Consider the following 23,550-nt stretch of genomic DNA (forward strand, 5'->3'; position numbering starts at 1 on the left):
TAGATGTTGTTTGTTGTTGTGGTTTTTTTAACTGGAGAGTCAAACATCTTAGTACTCGCATCTAAAGTTAAACGAGCACTTTGCTGTTGCTGAATTTCAACACTCAGATGAGTTGAATATGAGCGTTAGTGCATCAACCTCACATTTCAAAAGTCTTATGGAATCAAGTCAAGTGTAAGATACCGCTAACTGATATGTAAACAAGTCTGCATTTATGATTCCCCTGTTAAAACCTCGGGCTCAGTTTCCAGTTCCTCATAATCACAGCTCCATAACTGCGTGCTGAAACAATGCCCTGTTATGAGCCAGATTTTAAGATTAAAAGACACCATTTTCCCAAACATTGCAGGGACCCTGATGTAAACCTGTCGGAGAGCTCTATGCACTGTGAGAGGACACAGGCTTTGTTCCACATTGTAAAGACCACTCCTCTAACAGTACGTCTTATTGTTTGCCTGGATATCAGCGGAGCCAAAAAGTACAAAAGCAACCTTTTAAAATGCTGAACTTTTGTTTTGAGCAGGACGTCTGTCGTGCCGTCATCCTCTGTTGAGGGGGATCTTGTGCATGAAAACCTCATACTTCTCAGCTGACTGGTCTGCCGCAGAAAGATTTAATTCAGTAGCTTTAATAGTCCAAAGAGGGAAATTGGTTTGTGGTAGTGAAAAAAAAATCTATGGCGTAATTGTTGGAATTGCAGTATTCAAACTACAAATTAAATGTTAGAAATTATTTCCTGATGGGAGATGGTCTGCGTTCCTGATGGGAGGCGGTCAGGATGTCTCTTCTCTCTCTGGATCTCATACTTTCCAACCCATCAGACGTCTGTGACGGCTCTCGACTGGCTGGAGCTTGTTGTGTGCTTGTATTGAGGGAGAATTTCCTCCATCTGAGCCTTTAAAGCTGTGAGTCACTGGGGCAACTTGCAGGGCAATGGTGCCAAGGAGTTGCCTCAGCGCTGTTGTTGCTGTAGTGTCACAGGAACGTTTTGTTGCCAGGAAACATTTTAATGGAGCTGTGACCCTTCAACTCACTCTGTTACCTGCTGCTGGGCGTGTTACCCAGACAGGCTGCACAACAGACCAGTGTTCACCATCCAAAGACTTCACCATGAGTCCACCTGATGCAGGAATTCTTGAGGCTCATACCAATATGGATATTGGAGCATTAAAAAAAATAATTAGAAATATTGGGCATACACTCCAGAATTTGGACACTCACAGTGAAATCATCAAGTGGCGTCACGTTACTGATTGTATAATAATCCTGTTTAAGTAAAACTATGAACTAAACCTCTGTGCGTTTGTGTATTGATCCCTCTCGGTGTTGATCAACAGTATTTCAACCAATCAGTGTTTTTTTTCCTGCTTTAATATCATATAAATCATCGTCTTAACAATACTTGTACTTGTGTATAAATCATCTGCTGAGCACATAAAGCTGAACTTGTGAGTGAATTATTTAGTCTTTATGTCTTCATCCTGAGGAACATTGACAAAACTATGTGACTAATGAGTATTAGATTGTTCCTTCAGTGTAGAGCTTGTCTGATTTGGGAGGCTGATGAACTCAGCAGCTGTTCATATTGGCAGAGGAGACAAACTCTCTCTATTCTACAGAAAAACCCTTTGATCTCGGAGCTTCGGCTCATTGGAAGAATGTTTTCCAGCTGAAGTACGATGAGATGACGACTGCCATCGTCTCACAACTGACCGGGCATTACTGATTGTTGTTTTTATTGCTTTTCTCGATTTATTTTTGTCTGCAAATAATTATCTGATATTTCCAATTTGTCCTACCAAAGAAGGACCTGCGGTTTTTGTCGTCTTCACATTTTAGCTCTTCTGTTCCAGTCGTCCATAGATCTGTCTGCTACTGAAGTAAATGATCCTAAACCTCAGGCTTTCAGAGGAAAATATTATGATAAAGTTGGCTTTTCCTGCTCTGATAATTACAGCTCTCACTGGATGTGTATTGCCTGAGGATAAAAGACACAAAGATCATGGCATTTTATCATGACTCATTCTCTAATAGTCATCATGGATCCAGGTCTTCCCAGAGGCCTAAGGTGTTAATGTGAAAACACGAAAGGAAAAGAACTTACTCCTCAGTGTGCTGGATGTGCTGACAGTGAAAGTGGATCAGGGAATCCAGTGGAATATAATCTAGCTTCTTGTTTGGAAATGTGACTCATGCTTCACACAGGTTGAATATTTGCGTTCAGTGTCAACATTTGTCTAATCTTAAAAAAAAAAACCTCAAGGTGTTCTACAGTGTTCCAGATGGAAACATGAGGCTCATGTAACCTGACCTCTGAATCACCACTCTGATTTTTTTTTTCAGCAATTCAAACAGATCTGCTGTTGCGCTCATTGACAGCAGTTCCAGACAGATTATGAGACTATGGTCTCTGTCAAGTTCCAGACTTGCTATCTTACAATTTAAGGTTTGTTGTAATTTTTTTTTTCACCAGTAACAGTGCTGTTGTTGCCATAGTTTTCCTTTTATTTTAGCAATGGAGAGACCAGACTATGTATGTACGTGTTTTTTTTTCATTCACATGATATAGGTGGGACTTCATAAATCAGGCAGTAATGGGAACATAGTGAAGTTTATTGTGCATCATAACATTGTTAAAAACTGTGTATATGATAGTTTACACGTCAAATAGATTGTCATATAATTTAGACATGTTGGCCAGCCAAGAGCAAAGTGAAGGGCATACTGTATTATTCAAAACATTTCTGGTATTTGTAACAAAACATTTCTTAACTTAAATTTCAAATTGTTGGACTCATACATCCAGTACACCAAGTCATTGCTATTTAAAGCAAAATTACAATCTGTAAGTAACGAAAGAGCATTTAATGCATAACTAGCCTGCTCATACTTAATCTACTCTCCCAAGGTGCAGAGGCTTTCTTTTATTCACTGTCAAAGCTGTTGTTTACCTATTAATACACTGCAATTCAGGAAACACAGGCTGTTAGTCAACGCGTAAACATACACCTATAGTATGGTTAGATTATCCAGGAGACTCTGATATGGGAGGAACACTGAGGAGATCACTGAAAGAAAGTTTTGAAGTGGAAATTTCCAGTGGGGGGGAAGAGACCTCTGGAACCAGTGGTTCCTCCCACAACGCAGTTCTTTTCCGAGTTCTTGGAGAGAACTTGAAGGTCAAAGGCATTTGTTTGAGTGTTCTCCCAGTAACTGTGTTTCCTCAGACCACATAGTCCACATGGATGTACTCATCCTCATTAAACTCTAAAGCAAACCTTCTGCTCACCACGATCCCTGCTCAGCAGCGAAAGAAACACAGCCACTGCATATATTAGTCTCCTATGTAGTTAAGAAACAAGACGAAATAGAGGTTACGTGGATGTAGCTCCAGTTATGAAGTATGTATGTGGTCCATTGTCACTCTGTACAACAAACTGAAGTGACACATTTAAAGCACAATATGGCCTGATCACACAAAATCAAAAACATCCTGTGACATCGACGTGAAATCGGATGCTGAACTATAAAATGAGACTTCCTCTAGCTTCTTTCTTCAGGTGTGAATGTAAACAAAAATGTAAAGGATGCAGAAAATAAGCAGACATGTCATTACAGTTTCCATCTCTTTATCCTGATCTTATCATATCTCCAGCAGCTCTCACTTTAACTTAATCCTTTTACCTTCTCTTAAACTTAAACACAAAGAGCTTGAAGGGTGTATCACACATGCGACTTCACTACTCACACTGCTCTCCATGTCAGAGTTTTTATGAAAGAAGGCACTGGAAGAAACTGAGCTGAGAAATGGAACATGAAGGTGCTGAGGTTGTTAAAAATAATGTGTTGGGCTTGTGGTCTCACTTCATGGAATTCTTTCCATTTCTTTATTAGCATTTTCATTTTTACTGTGTATGGCGTAGGAATTCTTTCCACTTTAGAGGGTTTAATATCTTTCTAAAGGAGACAGATGTCTTTGATTTTGAAGTCTGAACGTGTTCTGTCACCTTCATTCGTTTAAGGTGAGCCAGGTGACAGTGCAAAACAATGTACCAGACCTTAAACAGTGTATTAGGGCCAGAGGGAAAGAAAATCTTACTTTTATGCAGCTTATAATAATTCAGTCCAAAGACACGATGGGACAATACTTTGCCATAAGGCAAATTACATCAGCAGACTGTTAAAATTTGCATTTTCCATGTTCGACCTGTATGTCAGACTGTAATGTGAGAGGCTTTGTGAGAGTAATTTCTAAATATTTGTTGAGTGTTATTCCAGTAACATACAGCATTGGGGGAAGGTATTGCGCGGAAATTTATCTTGGACTTGTCTTGGCACATTAAAAACCAGAAGCTTACCCCTTGCATTTCTGGGGATAGTGAGTGTCTTTTAGTTTTATGTTTTTTGTGTGGACTCAAGTCACTTGGTTTTCTGGGGTTTTAAGACCACACTTGAGGAGGAGCGTACACAGGAGAAGGCTGTCGGTGAGATCTTCTGGGGGTCGATGTAGTTGTTTTCCAGCCTCAGCGCCACCAGGGTGGAGTCTCCACTGTGGTTCGGGTCACAAATGCCTTCATCAGGGATACTCCTGGAAGACACAGCATCAGGAGGCAACAATGATCGTCATTATTAATTAATCTGACAATTATTTTCTCAAATAATCAATCATTTGGTCTTTAAAATGCCAGAAAATGGTTTAAAATGACCTTCACAGTTTCCCTTTGGGAAAACGTCAGCCACCTTGATGTCAGAGACCACTGTTATGCAGATGATACACAACTGTAGATCTTAATTTACGCTCTGCAACCACAGCTCTGTGGTTTTAGACTCTGTCTTAAAGTTTATTTGTCATCTCATCAAAGTCAAATTTGTGCTCCAGCTAGACCTCTGGGATCTTCCACTGCGTCTTTATAGAAGTTCCTTATGTTTCCCACAAGAAGAGAATCAAAAAAATTGCTCGGTATTTTTCAAAATGAAATCAAAGACCAATCTGTCTTTTAATTTGGGGTAACCCTGCTTTCCAACTTTCAAGTTTTAATTCTTTGATATTTATCGATGATTATTGTTTTTGCTTTTACTGCACCACATGTTAAAAGGATCAGCAGTATTTGTGTGGAGGCTGGGGTGTTAGCCATGTTGGCAGTGGAAGATGGAGCATGGTACAGTCTGTAAATTGTAATGTTACTTGTGTATATACCCATGCCACAACCTGGGCTAACTGTGTGTGCTGTGCATGGACCTGTGCGTGGGTAATGAGGTGATTCAGGGTGACTCCCAGGTGGAAACATAAATCGGCTTGTTTTGTTTCTTGTTGTCAAGACGACTCTCCCCTGGCGAGCTGTGATGAATGAGTCAGTCCCCTGGTCAGGCTCTTAATCGTTGCTCTTAAAGGACTGAATTGACTTTACATTTTCCCTTGAGCTCTGTCTTTAGTCTTTAGATTTTATTGTTGTTTTGCTACTTGAATTGACAGTAAAATCAGTTTGTTTTTAAAACTTGTGTTTGTAGTTTGAAAAAAAAAAACCTTCCTTATTCTTATTAAAATTCCTTATTCTGTAAATAAATGGAACATACTAATAGTTGCCACTGCTGGCGTAAATTCAGGTTAAATTCCTGCTTACTACTATTTGGTCTTATTTCCCTAATTTTGTCCATCATTTCCATCAATTGTGATAACATCGCTGTTAGTTAATTGCTGTTAATCGATGTTCCCAAATCTAAGGAATTTACTTCGTTAGATCAAGCCATTATTTTACATAACCCAAGATCACAAACTGCAAAATTGCCTCAAAGGTTTTTATAACCTACACAGCATATGACACCTGTCTTTAGATATTTATTGATCCTTGAGTTATGGATACACTATCACGGTCTAGTGTGCCTGTATACTGGCATAGAGTTCAGTCCCTCTGACAGGAAACGCAAGTTGGGAAATGGATGGATGAAAAATGCTTGTTACTGAGATCCTGGTATTTCCAGAGAATTCTCATTCTACCTACAGGAACTTGGGATTTTTAGCTTTTCTTTATCTTTGTCCACACACCGAGAATTGTTGTGTGCATTGAAACAAATATGCCCTCCCCAAACCTCACTAACACTACCACTCAGCTGTTGTCGATATTGTTCAATGGTTCAGCCATGAAAGTGGTTCAGCTGTAGCTGTTTCTTCCAGTCACTTCTGAACCAAGTGAAGCAAACAAATCTGTGAATGTGCGGACGGTCCAACAAAGTGTCTTAATCAGACCTTTAGGCGTCCATCCAGAATGAGAAAGCAGAGCGGCGTTCAAAACCCTACAAAACACTTCTATTGTGCATTGAGGGTTAGAACTAAGTGTCCAGAAACAGTTGTTCTGCCCCTCAAACCACAGAAACAACTCGCCAAAATGGCTGCATATGATGGTTTTTAGCTGGCACACCTCACAGAATGAACCTAGATCACCGGTAAGACAGTGATACGCTCCTAAATAACCACTCATTTCATAATTTCATATTAAAACTTCACTTAAGGTGAGAAATTCCTCAAATCCTGGGAAAAGAGTGACCGTGGCTTCATACCTGATCCTGTTATTGTTGAGTCTGAGAAAGTGCAGATTGGTCATCTCGTTGATGCCAGATGGTACAGTGAGCAGCTGGTTGTGATCCAGACACAGTTCCACCATGGAGTGATATGTGCCGAAGAACGACTCTGGTTCGATTCCCTCCCCATCCAGTTTGTTGTAGGAGAGGTAGAGGTACTCTAAACCAGGGTCCATGTGAGCAAAGACGTAACCTGTATAGATGAAAATGAAGGGGCTTTGTTTTTGTACAGTTTTGTACAGTCAGCAACTATTTCTTAGTGAAATACGGCTTCAAGTGTTTTGTCCAACCAACAGTCCAAAACCCAAAACTGTTCAAATTATATAATAAAAAACAAAGGAAAGCGGGAAATCCACACACTGCAGAAGCTGGAACTGGATTTTGTTGTTGTTGATTGAAAAATAACTGCAACACGCAATTGTCAATATTGCTATTTATTAAATCTCCGCCCATCAACTAATCAATTCGTTGACTAATCACTTTAGCACTACAATTCTACTTTTAATGTTCAGCCAGGCTTTCATCAACATTGTCCACCTACCAGGTATCCTCTCTATGTTGTTTCCCACCAGCACTAGATGGACCAGAGATCTGGGCAGGTAGGATGGAACCAGGTAAAGGTCATTATGGGAAAGGTCGATGGACTCCAGATTTCTGAAGAGGGGAAGGAAGATGGGGAAGAATTTATAATCAAATGGAAATAAGAAAAAATATAACTGTGGTTCTGTTAATGTAGTGCATTTAATGTAGTAAATGTTCTTTACTCTTTGAAACACTCATAAGGATATATACTAATTAAACAGAGGCAAACTGTGCTGCTTGAAAGGACACAGGATGGTACTGTAATGAATTAAAAATAACTATCGGTGACAGTCGACACTGATTCTAGTAAATTCCTGTGACCCTGGAGGATCATGAGTGATAGTATCATGTCTCTTGTTTTCGGACCTGTGGTTGATCCAGGCCATCGGGGCGATCCTGCTCTCATCCAGCCTGTTGTGTCTTAGAGAAACCACATTCAGATTTCTGGTCTGATTGAGAACTGTCTCTGATATTTCTTCAATCAGGTTGTTCTCCAAGTACAGCTCCTGAACAGCAGACAGACAGAAAAAGAAAACAGATGTTTGTCATCATCCAGGTTAGAACGGAAAGTGTTTTGAGAAGTGGAAACTCATGGACAATTACTGGAATTTAGTGTCAGAGTTACAGTAGGATTCCATAATGTCATTCTTTTTTCTTTTTTTTTTTTTAATGAAACCACTATGAAAACAACAGTGGGGGGGTTATGAGTTTGTCATTAAACTAAAGTTGTGTTTACTGAGTGTTTTTTATTCTTGAGATCTTGGCAGTCAGGTCAGGTTTGTTGGGACTGTTTCAGGTTATAAATGTATAATCCACCCCAAAACTGAATTTACCTACAGTTTGTGTTAGTTTCTACCTACAGTCTGTGGTAAAATTGGCAAGCTAATGATCACCAGACCCATACTCACACATCCTGGGTGTCATCTCTCACGTCATATCTATCACGTCATTGATCCTTAAGTCATAGTCTATAATGAATCTAATGAATCCTGGGATCCCAGAGATAATTAGCAAAGAACAAATGTTTAAGCTAGATAACAATCTTCAAAACTAACAGCAAGGACAGGATTTGATTTGAGCGTGTAGAAAGTCTCCAAAATCATAACACGATGTTGGTTTTAAGGTGGATTTACAGCAGCAGCATGTTGCTGGTGTTCTGTAGTCTCTGTGGTTAACCAGGGGCCATAATTGCACTTGGGGTGGACTGGTTTCCCACAGGTAGAATCAGAGTTTACTCAGTGGAGTAGTCGGAGCCAAAAGGAAAATAGTGATGCATCAGCAAACCTGAACGCAGACTGCTGCCAGTTCCTCAGAGGGCCTCTGATAATGTAACTGAATGCCTGATGAGATCTAATTTAAATCAGTATGTTGCTGGTGGGTTTATAATTTGAGGGTTATACTTATTTCTGACAGCTGTTGTCTGAAAAGCTCATTTAGTTCCTGGGATCCTCCCAATTCCTAAGGCTCCACTTTAATTTGCTGTTTACAGTGTCAATCACAAGTGTCTAGACATTTTAAAATCATCTGTGGGCTTTGATTTTTATCAGCCCACCAGGAAACAATGTCTTATTGCAGAATCAGAGCAGCAGTAGGATTTGCCTGTCTGGAACTTATCGCCTGTGAATAATTTTTTGGGTTCTTTGGTTCCACAATAAGTCCTTCAAGCTTATTGGACCATTGAGGATTGAGCCATGATGACTAGTTTCACTTAGGTTCGTTTTTCTGGTGACACCATCACATGTGGTCAGCCATAGCTTTTTAACCCAGTAGAGAGCACAGGACTTCTATAAGGGTAGTCAGAAGTCCGGCTATGTGAGGTATCCCAGTGTGAGGAATGAGGAGTTATGTAAACAGATATTACTTCATACCAGCAGTGAAGCGGGAAGGCCCTGTGGTATGGTGCGGAAGTGGTTTCTTCCCAGTCTGAGGTAGGAGAGCTGGCTGAGGGGAGCGAAGGCCAAAGGATCTACGTTCCCCTCACTGAGCAGATTTCCCTCCAGCTCCAGAATCACCAGGCTGCTCAGATCTTAAAGATAAAACATATAGAAACTTTCCCTCAACTGGAAATTTGTCCTGGAATCAATGTGCCAATGAAGCATCTGTCAAACTATGATCGTCAAACAGTCACTCAACAAAACAGGAAAACAAAATCTAATTTCATTATGTACTGAACAACATACATTTATAAAATTACTGTGAAACATCAGGTGGTTGGATTGTGTAATTTTCTGACGATTAATTGGCAGGTTGGTGGGTAGTTGCTGTATATTGTGACATGAAAGCTGATGTCAGTATAGAGGTGCATTATGGGATGCCGAATCAGTACCTTGGAAGCTGTTTTCATCAATCCCTCTCAGTCTGTTCTCACTGATCTTCAGCTCCTGCAGGGTCGGGGGGAGGTCAGAGGGCGCGGTTTCTAGAAGGTTCCCGTCCAAGTAAAGGCGCCTCAGCATCTTCAGACCCTGATACATACACATGCTCCTAGTTTGTTATTAAATCCACTTCCAGGTCATGTTAAAGAGCATGAAAGGTTTATTTTGAAGGGCAGCATTGGTTTGGTGTGTCAGTGTGTCTTACTTTAAAGGCTTTAGCATCAATGCCGGCAGAGGTGAGTTTGTTTTTCTTCAGGTTGATCCATTCCAGGTTGGGGATGCCATTGAAGGCTTCTGCTGGGATGCTGCTGATGCTGTTGCCTGCATGTCAGTACATGTTCAGTTAGTTAACACTGTAAGCAGGAACCTCAGCAGGGGTTGTATGCCTTGTATGTGTTTTCACATTGGTCGTTGTGTTTCTCAGTTTGCTTGTATTTTGTTCATTTGCATCATTTGTTCCCAAATGCAAAGGATTGGGTTCCAATTCTGGGTTCCGCTGTTTTTTAAATTTTGGTTCTAGCTTTAGAAAATGTGCCAAATCTCAGACTGAATATTTTGTCTGTCCTCACTCTTCCTCCCCAAAAACTGTCAGGTGGCAGCTTCTAGTTTTAGTTGGTGATAACTGTCACTTTTGTCATTTTAAATGACATGAGGTTTTGTCAGCTTTAATTGATGCTACATGATCAAAGCTGACTGTTGTCTGGTTAATGTCTTCCCTGCTATGTCTAAACTCAGCCAAAGATAACTTGGGAGGTAAAAGAAGCACCACGCTGTAATATCACTCTATAATCATAAGTGTACTGTGTGTTTTTGTTGTTTAACAGACCCACAGTGTGGTGAGTGCTCTCTGCTGAAACGATTAGCCGATTTCATCGGATCAGTTTGTGGGGTCAGAAGCTCCCACCAGAATCTCTCATTTCAGATCCATAATGTGGTATTTAAGTCTGTGAAGTATAAGATTCAGTAAAACACTATGGAGTTGTGTTAAAGTTGTAAAGATTCTTCTTGTAGTGTGTTTCAGCTCCTTGTCTCGTTGTTGTGTTGTTGACTCACCCTCCAGACTGAGGGATTTGAGCTCAGGGATGGCCAGAGGAGGGAAGTGGATGAGTTTGGCGTTCTCACATGTCACAGTGACATCAGAGATGTCACAGCCTGGAGGGAGGCCTCCTCTGTTCGCTACTACCACCACCTCCTCCTCCTCTTCCTCCTCTGCCTCCTCCACTTCTGCCTCCACTTCCTTCGGCTCGTCCTCCGTTGCAGCAGGAGGTCTTGGGATTGGAGCAGGGAGGATGTCTGGTTCCTCAGGTTCTTCAGGTTGTTTTGGAGGCATCTGAAATACATCTCCTCTCAGCCACACCTCCTCCTCCTCCTCCTCTGCCTCCTCCTGCCGCTCTTTTGCCTTCTCCTGCCGCTCCTCTTCCTCCTCCACCAGAGCCAGTAGTTCTTCCCTCAGTATCTGCTCTTGCCTCCTCCTTTCCTCCTCTAGCTTCCTTTCCCTCTCCCTTGCTTCTTTCTCTGCCGCCTCCTTCCGCCTCCTGTCTTCTTCTTCCTGTCTCCTCCTCTCCTCCTCCTGCCTCCTCATCTCTTCCATCTGCCTCCTCCACTCCTCCTCCTCTTTCTCCACCTGCAGCCTCAGGGCCTCTTCCTCCTCCCTCCTCCTCTCCTCCACAATTTTTCTCTGTCTCTCCGCCTGCTCCTTCCTCTGCTGCCTCCTCTTCTTCCTGGCCTCATCCTTCTTCCTCAGCCGCTCCTCCTCCTCGCGGTGTTCCTCTTCCTCTCGCCAGAGGATTCGCTGGATCTCCTCCTGGGTCAGCGGCGTCACGGGATCACTGGGGTCACTGGGAACTGGGGAGTCACCAGAAAGGTCAAGGCTGAGGTCAGGGTCTGGGGTGGGTTTAGGGAGGTGCGGGGCAGCCAATCAGATGGCAGTAGTTGGTAGGAGGCAGGGATTGGTCGAGAGGAAAGAAAAAGGTGACGGTACAGAAAGAAGGAAGGAAGGAATAAAAGGTCATAGAAAGAAGAGAGGAGAGACACAGGAGAGGAGGCAAGAAGAAGAGCAGGAAAAGGTAGAAAAAATAAACTAAAAGAGAATTATACAGGGTGGAAATGAAAGTTGATGAGGACAGAAAGACAGAATAATAGTTGGACAAACAGACAGAGACGGCTGTGTTAGTGTAAGACAGACACCCACATTTGTCCAGACAAATAGGTACAAGACCAGCTTGTTAAAGCTACAGCTACTACTACTAAAGCTGCTGCTATATTAAAGTGTAAATGGAAAAGGAAAGCTTTTAATGATGATGTCTCCCACAACTCTGTCTGAGAACTAATATTTCTTTGTCAGTTGTTGGACTAAAAACAGCTTTTAGTCTGCGGACTAGTTCCCTTCACAGTAAACTCCATACATACAGCTGACACAGTATGTATGTATACAGATGCTGTACGTACATGTTGCTATGGTTACTGCTGTCAGGTTAATGCTGTATTCATCTACATACAGTGATAAGTCAGAGACAAATTGACTTTGAGAGGTTTTCGCCGGCTTCACCTCCACACAGGCACAAAGTGACTGTGATCACTGAGTTACTGTCAGTTCAACCACTGCAGTTTGTTTTTTCTCTCCGTAATTTCACTGAGGTTTTATAGACAGTTTTCCCATTTACATTAGAGGATGGATGTTCAGCAGGGAGGTGGAGAACTCACTGCCACCCTGTCATGATCATCTGTATGTGGACACTTTCAGGATTTAGAAATAAAGCATTTTTGCTCAAAGCCAGTAAAACACATCACAGCTATGTTGCTCGGCAACTCATCTATACATCTTTATATACATCCAGTCCTCATTTTGATGAGACTGAGCTGACAGTAAGGTGAAACCAACCCCGGACATGTTAGAAGCAACGTGTGCTATCTCCTAACATACAGAACATGTTAAACCGTTCACAACATGTGTGTTGACTGACCCAAAATGTGCTGACCACATTTTTAAAGCCATGGTGAAAACAGACGAGCAACATGCTGAGGCCTCAGAGATGGAAACCGTTTAGTTTAATTTCCTCTGCGAAACAAATGACAAGTAAAACAGATTACATAACGAAGAGTTTCATTCCAAAAATTAGGCATCTACTGTTTAAATGATTAAAGTAACTCTTACTCCAAACACATGGTTACTGGTGAGAAAGTAAAGACCATTTGTCTCCTCTGAATTATTCCATTACCTGCTAGTCACAAGAACGCACCATGTATTAGTCTTTTTTTGTCTTCGTGTATATGCAGTGGTGGAATCAGATTTTTTCCCTCAGACTTAAACTAGTCAGTCCTAAAGTATGTTCATCGCATTAAACTGGAAGCTCGTAGTCTGTGTGAAAACCAGTTTAACCATTTAAACCATGAAAAGAATTGTGATGTGCCCAAATGGATTTTTCCTGTTAGAGTTAAGTTAAAGTTTTTCTGATGCGAAGTGTTGAATGAATGAAACCCTTCAAACACTGGTCCTGATTGTCAGAACCATTTCCCATCTCTGTTGCCCCTGGATGTTGCACCATGGCGTTGCCACATGTTGTGTTTCTACCTTGCTCCATGCAGACGGGGCAGCACTCCCCAGCGGGGGTGAAGGGGAAGTGGCAGTGCACTGTGGGACAGGTGATCTCGTCACAAGCCACCTTCCCTCGGGCACACAGACAAGTCACACAGGGCTTTGGAGACCAGACGGCCTGGTCGAACATGGTCAGACCCTGGTACACACACTGGCCCTGCTTACCTGAAACAATACAGACACATTACAGTCAGTTCAGTAGCTCATTATGGTTCACAACATTTTGTTTAGTCACACAGTGACTGTGGAGGGAGTAAAAGCCATTTGGGAACTGGTAAATCATGACAGTTACCGGTTTTCAAGGTAATTCTTTTATTACAGAGTCTGTAAGCTTGAAATGGAAAAAACATTTAATATCACTAATAAGGCAGTGGAGACCAGTGTGACGTGGATAAAATCTTGAAACACAAAATAATACAACTCTCTTAAAGACCTTCATATGCTCCCAGATGGACACGGACGGTGGACGCACAGACGTGGTTTTATTTATAATACACTGGGTGTCTGGGTGGGCGCGTGTGTTCACACATACAGTCAGCGGAGTCATAAAATTTGGGTGTCAAGTGTGCAAGACGTCTGAACAGAACCCGCAATGACATGGGCACAAAGCAAAACTGTGGCGCGGCCGTGCAGAAAGTGTGAACGTGTAATTTTGGCTTAAGAAAACAAAGGAGCAAATCCTGCTACCAATCATATCATCATCATGGACCAGCTGTGTCATGTGGGTGACAGTGAGTTTTATGGCAGTGAATGAAATGTGCTGCTTCTTTTCATTCACACAGACCAACATTTTGCCTGTGAGCCCTGTTTCTTCATAATGAAAGCAGACACTGTGTAGGTACAGGTTGTTGGGGTGCTCATTGTGAATGAGTCTAGCTGACAGTGGATTAGTTTGTTTGCTTGTTTGTTTGCTTGTTTGTTTGTTCAGACACAAAGTGAAGGGAAAGAGACAGAGAGAGCGATAAAACATACAACAACAGGGTTCATTGCGGTCTTGTGAAATGCATCTCAACCATTTGGCTGCAGTGGCGCCCCCTGGCTGCCATTTTTGTATGATTTAGGACAAATGTGTAATTCACTGTAAACCAGATTTAATCATTTTTGGTGCCAGTAGAAAAAGAACAGTCTGAGGTTTATGTTGCCTGGTAATTGGACAGAATTGCCCTTTCATTGGCACTTTATCATTCACTCTGACATGGTGTTCATGTTTGGGATTTTAGGAGGTGTTTTGTCCTGACCATTCAGAAGACAGTGACGTGTCCACTTGTTGTCCAACTGTTGAAAGTTATTGATCCGATTGATATCCACCTTCAAGTCTTCGCTTGACTAAACAACTGTTGATGAGTACAACACCTGGTTGTGTGAGGATACTGAGCAAATCAGAGATGTGGGCAGTGACTCAGAAGTCCAGACCCAGCAACCTGCAGACTAACACATGGACCTTTGTCCTCCTCCTCAGCAGCAGCAGGCTCTGCTGCAGTAATTGCTGTGTACGTCTAGTCGAATCTAAAGCTTGTACTTTACCATCAGAACCAGACAAAGCAGTGATTTGTAGAGTTTCCACTCCTCCCTCTGCATTAACTTCACCTTTCAACATCAGACCTGGGACAGGACGAGGCTGTGACTGGCAGTGAGTCAGTAAGAAAGACTTTAAACCACTATCATACAGCAGGAAGAGGCTATTTGTGTCTATTTTAAGTCTGTCCTGTCTGTCATCTATCCTTTCTAATGGTATGCTCTTTGTCGAGTCTATAGGAACACAGGTAGTTAAGAGGCTCAGGTTATTTCTCTTAAATACTGTCTCTCTATTATCTCTGTCCTCTTTACCGAGAGCAGTGAGACTGTCACCCTGTCATCTCTACTGGAGCACACATACTTTAGAGCTTTTCTTTTCTCTTTAAAATATTGTCTTGCTGTCAGAGCTCTTGCTCTTCATTGCCTATAAATGAAGAGCAGGATTTTGTTTAAATTACAGGGTTTCTTTCAAATAATACAGCCACCATCAGACTCTGTTGTGGCACCGTCTTCCTAAGGTGTTCAGTGCATATTTTTGTGTGTTTTTACAAGCTGTGAAGCTGTTTGTGAAACTACTTGCTGATTGACAAACACTTTTTTATAAGAAATTGATCATTTTTCAAGCAAAAACCATAATCGTGATGAGTGTCCAGCTCCTCTAATGCAAAGATTAGCTGCATTTCTATTTCTTTCTATTTCTAGAAACTGATGCTGTAAGTGTGGGACACCAGTGTACCACAGTTACAAAAGAGTTATTGTCAGTTTTTTTTTAACACTAAAAACACTGTTTTTTTTTTTTAACACTGTTCAGAATATTCAGATAACCATAGATAATAGAAACACAGACTGATTTGCATTTTCTTTTACTAATGTTTGGGGAATTAACTTAAGATTTCTGCAGCACTTTGATATAAACGATATAAACTTTCTGTTATCATGTGGATTAAGTTCCCCACTTGATGTGGTAACACTGAAATGAACCATCTCTGAGAACCGAGCGAACTCCATTTGCAGATGAAGATTCATATGGTTGAAAGCTCTGGGGGAAAAAAAACCTAGTAGGGTGACCTTGACCAATAAACATTGATTGGTTGCCATAGGGACTGGACACAAAACAAAGCAAATTAAAAAAAAAAAAAAAAAAAAATCTGACATCTAACTGTTCAGTAAAAGTCATCTTGGTCCAACATCTGTAACTTTTTGTCTTTCTGTCTTTTCATTACAGGCAGTTTGTGTCTGATGCTCTGAACAAAAAGCAGATATGTTCTCATATTTCAAACAACAGCTAAAAAAAAAAAAAAGCCTCTAAAGCTCGAAACTACAGACTGACACCACTAATTACATAATGCTGGCTTTATTGTTTTAAACTGTTTCTTTGATTTTCATGTTGGGAGTCTCTGTCCTCATCCCCATGTGGGATTTTTCAGGACTTGTTTTCTGACGAGCTCAGTTCCCACAGATGGTTTTCCCTTCTGTTCATGGTGGAATGTGATGATTTGTCATTAAATTACTGAGCTGTAATAACAAGCAGTTTCATTATGAGAACTGGACAAAGCCTCACAGCTGAGCTGAGCTGAGCTGAGCTGCTCTCTGGCTGCACTCACATTCAGTCTGATTAAATTGTTTTTATTCAGATTTTATTCGACTTCATTAAGATTTTATTGACTAGAAAACTGTTATGTAATGTACCATTTAAAAGTTCTGAATTCAAAGATAAGACACTGCCTGTTTCCATGTTGGTTCACACATAAACATACAAACCCTGAGACTAGTCAACCACTTCATTTCTTTTTGAAATTTGCTGCACAGTTAAAGTGCCTCTAAATCTACGTTAAAGTTTAAATCTACAACTTTTTGTGTATCTAAATTAAAACGGGCTTTTTGAGGATTAATTTTGGATGTATCAGAGATTTGGTGTGTACACAGAGTAAAATCTGAAACATGTTTTCCTATTTGCACAGCAGTAGTAGAACTGAACCAGTTGTTGATTAGTCAGTCTTGTGTTTTACATCACTGAAAACTGAATGTTTGGGTTTTGACTCTTGGTTGGACGAAGCAAATGATTTGAAGACTGGAAGAGAATGGACTTTTGGAAATTGTAATAGATATGTCCCCTGTTTTATAGACTTAAAGAATTATTGAAAATTGATTTTTTAATGAGAATAACAGATCGTTGCATCACACAGTTACCCAGAACACCTTTCTCTGAGAAGATCTGTATAAACATTAACAGGTGTCTTTGCAGAAGTTTAACTCCCACATAAGCCAACATGTCAGAATCAGATCCTGAGAAGAGGTTTTCGTGCCACATGGCTTCTCGTCCTGTAATGCAACCACGGAAACCAACTGAACACAAAGGGACTCGTTACCGTCATAAGAATCGATAAATTAATGACAAAGGAAACTGATCCTCTTCTGGTTGTCAGATTTTGTAAGTGTATAAATCATCAGATACTTAAAGCTGCTCTGGCATCGTTCACAGAGAAGAGAGGACGCTGTAATCCAGTGAAGCAGAAAATAACAAAATGTGATGGAGTGTCGTTGGATATCAGTTAAAATTATGGCTAACGTGGTGATGGAGCTTGATCTAAGTATCTGTAGTAGTTACTGGTCACTATGCTGTGTCACTGGTCTCACTGACCTGGGTCAAAGCTGAGTCACTGGTCTCACTGACCTGGGATGACATTGTAGCTGGAGTGCTGTTCCTGAAGGTTCTTATAGGACTCCAGGAACAGAGTGTTTCCTTGGTTTTCTCTGGGTTCTGCTGGCACACTGGGACCAGGGACCAGCCTGATCTTCAGAGGTCTGGGGCGCCCCGCTCTGCCCCGCCCATGGCCTGTAACACACGGTTGTATCAGTATTCACCTACATCTATCCAGAAACTTTCACAGACAGACAGACAGCAGTGTCCGGGCCCAGTTGATTTTAGCAACAGTCTGATTGTTATTTCACAGATGCAGAATGTTTCTGGCTGATTTTTCCCAGATTTGAACTGAGCTCGTCTGAACAGCCTGAGCCAGAATAAATAAATTCAGTTTTAGCTGAGACACTGGTGGTTCTGTCCTATGGGACATAGGAAACGGTTGATCTTGTGTTTTTTCAGAAAACAAAAACTATAGAAAACAAAACTATACTTTGAATTGGCATCACCAGAGGAGCATAAGTGAACAAGATGCAACATGCAAATCAGATAGCTTTTAAAATTATTTCATGACACAGAATCTTACCCTGTCCGTCCCTCTTCCTCTTCGTCCGGCGGGTCTCACCGTCCTGGTTGCGAGGTCTGTTCCTGGCCAGAGTATCTGGGATGGTCAGAACCACCAGCAGCCACAGACTGGCCACCACCAGCCACCACCTCATCCCTGCAGAGGATGCACAGACCAGATTCAGGTTGCCTCATATAAACCTCTACCAACACTGATACCAAAGCTCTACTGTGTTCAGCCCCTTTTTTTTCTACAAAACAACTTTTTTGTCATTTGACAAAAGAAGCTGCTCAGAGTTCTTCATTGTTAAATGTGGTCCAAACATAAACACAAGCACATGTACAGAAGAAATGAGTTCGATACCCAACCCTAGACTTCACTGGTTCCTCAGCAGGAGTCCAGCAGGTTAATGGGGTGCATCAAAGACAAAAGGAAAATATAAAACAGTTAATTCTCCCAGTAGTTGTGGTTGGATATCAAAAGTTTAGACCACGAACCACATTGTCCAGGCTTTGAGTCCGACCGGGGACCTCTGTTTCATGTCTTTCCCCATCTCTCTCCCCTCGCCCTAAATTTATCGCAGAAACCAGCAGCTAAAATAAGTGGAACCAAACGGACCGATCCACGTTCTTTCTCCACCTGCAGAAAAATACTCAGCAGAAAGACGGAGGTTTTTACCTGCAGCAGTTTCTCCAACAAAAAAGAGCTTTCAGTGCTGCTGCTGGTCCTCATATAGCTCTCTGCTGGGGTCCTAATCGCTGGTTCCCTATGTGTGTGTGCGTGCGTGTGTGTGTGTGTGTGTGCGTGTAATGACTAGTCTATACACAGCAGTCCTGTCATTATTAAAGCAGAGATCTGACGCTAACACACACCTTCACACACCTGATAGTTTGTCTTGTGCCTGATTCCCCCTCTGAATGGAGCAGATTGAACCAGTTCTCTGCATCAACCTCAATAACAGTAATAAATGAGCTGTAGATGTGTCCCAGTGCATGATGGGAGTTGCTGGTGATGTTAAAGCCTCTGATTTGTTGCGAACAGCTTTAATTGGATTTGCACACGGTTTTTGGCAGGTAGGTTGTTCTAAGCATTTTGGAGAACGTGCCACAGTTCTTCTGTGGATTTGGTCTGTCTCAGTGTCTCCTGTCTCTGACCCCAGACTGACTGATGTTGACCTTCTGTTGCAGTAACTATATAACTATATAAAAGACACTTATTCATTGACTTTAAAATGAGAAGTAAAATGATAGTTTGGACACTTCTGAATCATTGTTTGTGTTATCAGGTGTAGAGTCGTGTGAAAGTCATTTTCACATTTATAACGTGATGTGTTCTGCTTGACTATAAAATAACAAGGGGCAGTAAGGGTAAATATAATGCACCGTATTGTAAGCTGGTATTGATTTTAGTCAAAGTGTAACCCTAAGTGGTTTAAACCTGGATTTTATGCAGACCTCCAGTGTTAATGAGGCCTAAGATGAATAACTGAAACAAAAACAGATTTGTTAACATCCAAAAAACATCTCCCATGACATTTTTTCCAGAGCACAGCGAACACATCATGATAAGTGAGTCTCCTTTTCTTTTAATCATTCACATCTTTTTTTTTTTTTTTTTTTTTTGGATGAAACAAACTTTAAGTCTGCAGCTCCACAGACTGGAGGTCTGAACACAGAGTCCGCTCTGAGACCCTCCCTCCTAAACTCTGCACCAGCCAATTAGAAACCAGATTTCAGTGCTGAGAGAGAGAGAGAGAGAGAGAGAGAGAGAGAGAGAGAGAGAGAGAGAGAGAGAGAGAGAGAGAGAGAGAGAGAGAGAGAGAGAGAGAGAGAGAGAGAGAGAGAGAGAGAGAGAGATCCATGCGTGCTCAGGCACAGAGGAACAAAAAACCAGAGGGAGGGAGAGAAATGGAAAATATTAAGCCTTTCAGTTTCTGGATGAGCAGGCTCAGACGGAGAGACTTCCAGCAGGAACAGCAGAGGATAAAAATAACCCGGACTCTGTGTGTGTGCTTGTGTGTGTGTGTGTGTGTGTGTGTGTGTGTGTGTGTGTGTGTGTGTGTGTGTGTGGTGTAGAGTAATGAAACCCAGACAGTGTTTAAAGCTGAAGTTTTGCTCTTCTGCTGTTTCTTTTCTTCTGTTTTCTCACTTCAGTATTTCACTTATTACCTGGACTTGTGGGGAAAAAGTTAAAATTACTTAAGAATTACTTTTATTTCTCACTCATTTCTCACTCATATTTTCTGACTCAGCGCAGCTCTGTAAATGTCATTAGTTTAAAATGTTCTAAAAAACTCTTGATAGTCAATCAGTCAGACTCCACTAGCTAAAACAAACCATTATAAGACTGCAACAATTATTTTCAGCACATTTCCATTTTCACTTATCCCATTTTTTCTGTGTCCAATGTGATGTCTCCAAATGTCTTTTTTTTGTCTCACCAAATGTCCAAAACCCAAGCGTGTCCATTTTACTATATCAGACAGAGAATATCAGAAAACCCTCACTCTGGGGAACCTGCTACCAGAGGATGTTTGATGTTTTTTGCTTTATTAATGACTTACACAAGTAACTAGTCATTATAATAGTTTTGAATTATTTTGACCGACTTATTAATTTATTGACCATTGGTCATTTCCCTGCTGCAATTCTCCAAACACGTGTATCAAGACATCTCTAAACCAATTTGGACTCACAGTATGTTTCCTTTTCTGTCTAAGTTTATTAATTTCTTTGTCACATTACCTCAAATTAACAGTATTCAGTTTTCCTTCTTTGAACCAAGTTTGATTTTGGACTGAGCAACGTTTACGTCACGTTTTCTTGAGACGTCTCTAAAACTTGTTTTACAGCATAAGTGATTTACTCACTGTAGAAACTTTGACATTATTGATTCTGTCGTTCATCAAAATTCAGCTTCAAGGTTCAGGAGCTGTTTGTGTTTACGACTATGTCCAGTTTAATTTCCGTTTCTCCGGCTTCTGTAAAACCAAGTATCTTTGCAGTCCTTTATAAACTGGAACAAATTACTGAGGTTTTACATCCATTTTATTAATTAGTTTATTATCCACATAGATAATCACTGTCCAACACATCAAAGCACTTTGCAGTCTTTCACTTTGCTCCTCTGCAGCTGTGTGAGGTTTATTTTTCTATAATCTTGTTACCCTTTCTCTATAATCTTTAATGTGACGTTACATCAGTTGTGAGAGGATGTTTGTGTTATAGTGCGTTGGACTTTGAGTTTATGTTACCTGTTAATGTGCTGTGTGTTTGGATCCCAGGAAGAAAAGCCTCTGTTCTGATTAAGCTCATTAATTAAATTAAAGAAGTACCTGCGAACCCCTGCAGGTGCCTGGATCTACAATTTATTATCACTCACTGTCCGGTGCCCAAATTTAGTTCCAGGAACTCATCTCCAAAGTAAGTGGAGAACAGTGGAAGTAAACGAAGAACCACAAACAGTGGGTTCATGTTAGCTTTCGTTAAATTCCTTCAGGACTAACTGTGCCCTGTCAGACCATGATGACCTCAAAGACTAAGACCCTCTTCTTCAGTTTACAGTTGCACTTTTACTAAACCATGTTCCTGATCCTATAAGTAAACAAACTAGCCTGCTATTTTCACGGCACTGTAGAGTTCTGTCACCCAGCCTGGGCCATTTTGTTCTGTAGATCAGCCGATCTTTGGTCAGCTTCCTGTCTCAAATTTGGCAGGAGCAGGCGGTTTAAGCCAGGTCATGTCTTAAAGACACAGTCGTGGGTCTCAGTTGTCAGTTTTTGTGGAACCACTGTGGATCTGAACAGTCTCATTATAGTGTCTGATGAAAAGAAAATGCAGCCGAATCAGTAAAGTTTTGAAAACCAGATTCTGAAAAACCTGAATAAAGATCTAAGGTCTGGGGGGGGATTTAGTTACAGCACTCACATAATCTCCAGATGTTCTCCCAGCTCACAGCTAATGTTCTGAAACACAACAGAACATCATCAGTGAGCTGAGGGGGAGTCTGGGGAGTGCTGCATCAAAACCAGGAAGCGTACAGACGTGGACGTGTGTCCTTAAAGTTAACAAATGTGGCTCCTTTAGATGCATTCTGGTTCAGGTCTGGGCTTCATTTAAATGGACGAGTCCTGGTTCGGTTCTGTCGAGCTCCTGTAAGTCACTGTTACAAGCTTTTTGACTTTTTTTTTGTTGTTGTTGTTTTAACTTTTGGACCTGTGAAAGAGATCATCATGTACAACAAAACCATCTGCAGCGAGCGAAACAGCTGTTTACAAATCACGAAAGACAGACAGAGTGAGAGGAGGGAGGAGGAGCTGAGGACAGACAGACAGACAGAGACATTAATTCTACATTACCAGCAGTTTGAAGGCAGCTGCAGGACGTGAGGCCAAATTCTTCCACCCTCTTTTCTCCTCCTCTGGTTCTGCAGGAGCTCCAGGAGAGGTGTGTGTGTGTCGATGTGTGATGATGATACTGTAAGTGTGTGTGTGTGTGTGTGTGTGTGTGTGAGTCTGTTTCTCGGCGTGTCTCAGAGCGTGGAGCAGTTGTGTAGAGCAGAGCAGGCTAATAGAGCTGTGAAGGAAAGCCAGGATTTGTACTGTAGCTGAGACAAAATGAGAGAGCGAGAGAGAGAGAGAGAGAGTAATAGACACAGAGAGAGAGAGACAGGTCTAACATCTGTCTTACTGTCTGAGGGAGGACACTGCCAATGTGCTTCAGACCTGCTGAAGTTAAATATCCACATGTTGAAGATTTATTAAGACAAGCTGGGACGTGAAGGCTGGTTCAGCTCTGCGGAGAAAGTAACAGGAAAGTCTCAGAACGAGGTGAAGAATTTACAGCAGGACGTTGGACAGAGGTCAGAGGTCACACCAGACCAAACATCCCACCTCAGCGTCAGCTAGAAAAACGTGAACCAAAACCCCAGAACAACACGTCAGGATACACCTGAGGCAGCAGCTAATGATTGTTTATGTTAGCAGTTAATCTGCTCATTAGTTTTTGATTTTGATTTGATCGGTTCAGTGACACGAAGAGTCAAAAAATGCTCATCAGAACTTCCCAAAGCCCAAAGCAGCTTCCTTAAAGGTCATGTTTTGTCTGCTTGTAGTTATTTGTCTGAGTTTCTACACACAGAGCTGCATTTCCTGTTGTGTGTCAGCGTGATTTCAGCTCTTTAACACCAACGTTCAGTTGGCCCATATGATCAAGGAATTAAAAAAAACAAAAAAAACACTACAAATACAAGATCCTGCAAGTTCATGACACGGAGTGATCATCATGTTTCAGGTGATTCTGTTCTGACTTGTCTGCGTCTGTACAGCCAAACTAATTTAACGTCTCACAGACACTGGACCCTTTCCCTCACTGGAGCAGCATTTAACAGGCTTCTCCACCTGAGAAGTCGTCGTCTGTCTGTGTAAATCATTCAGTTACAGCTTAATGAAACTAATGTCGTACTAAACTAAAATCTTCAGGGTTTCCTGTACAAACGGTCACTTCTGCTGCTACAGTTGTTCAGCTCATCGTCTCCTAATGAGCGAGTAATGATTTTGGCAAAAACTAAAATGAAATTTAATCCATCCATCAATTTTAAGGCACCAGGTTGCATTCATTAAATCAATTATGTAATTAGAAACTATTGTTATGTAACAATGCAAAGTAATGGAAAATGTGATATAAGAAATAATTCATATCCTTTT

The 23,550-nt window shown here is 41.3% G+C and overlaps 2 protein-coding genes across 7 annotated transcripts in view; one reads left to right on the plus strand and one right to left on the minus strand.

Annotated features, from left to right (window-relative positions):
• Window positions 1–23,550, plus strand: part of LOC121179067 (centromere protein P) — a 77,017-nt gene that overhangs the window by 50,559 nt on the left and 2,908 nt on the right. The gene's annotated exons all lie outside the window — the stretch shown is intronic.
• On the minus strand, window positions 2,602–22,700 carry ecm2 (extracellular matrix protein 2, female organ and adipocyte specific). 3 transcript variants are annotated; one of them, XM_041033655.1, is made up of 12 exons: window positions 22,204–22,700; window positions 17,868–18,002; window positions 17,315–17,476; window positions 13,102–13,290; window positions 10,584–11,375; window positions 9,736–9,851; window positions 9,485–9,620; window positions 9,027–9,184; window positions 7,525–7,664; window positions 7,118–7,230; window positions 6,556–6,769; window positions 2,602–4,588 (listed from the first exon to the last, which is right to left on the minus strand). In XM_041033655.1, the coding sequence occupies exons 2-12, from the start codon at window positions 17,998–18,000 to the stop codon at window positions 4,420–4,422; spliced, it is 2,322 nt and encodes a 773-aa protein (XP_040889589.1). In that variant the 5' UTR covers window positions 18,001–18,002; window positions 22,204–22,700; the 3' UTR covers window positions 2,602–4,419. The 3 variants fall into 3 exon arrangements, with proteins under 3 accessions (XP_040889589.1, XP_040889588.1, XP_040889590.1); XM_041033654.1 differs by having other exon boundaries at window positions 10,584–11,414; XM_041033656.1 differs by lacking the exon at window positions 13,102–13,290 and having other exon boundaries at window positions 10,584–11,414.

Source organism: Toxotes jaculatrix, chromosome 3 (genome assembly GCF_017976425.1).
Source record: "Toxotes jaculatrix isolate fToxJac2 chromosome 3, fToxJac2.pri, whole genome shotgun sequence".
Classification (NCBI taxonomy): Eukaryota; Metazoa; Chordata; class Actinopteri; family Toxotidae; genus Toxotes; species Toxotes jaculatrix.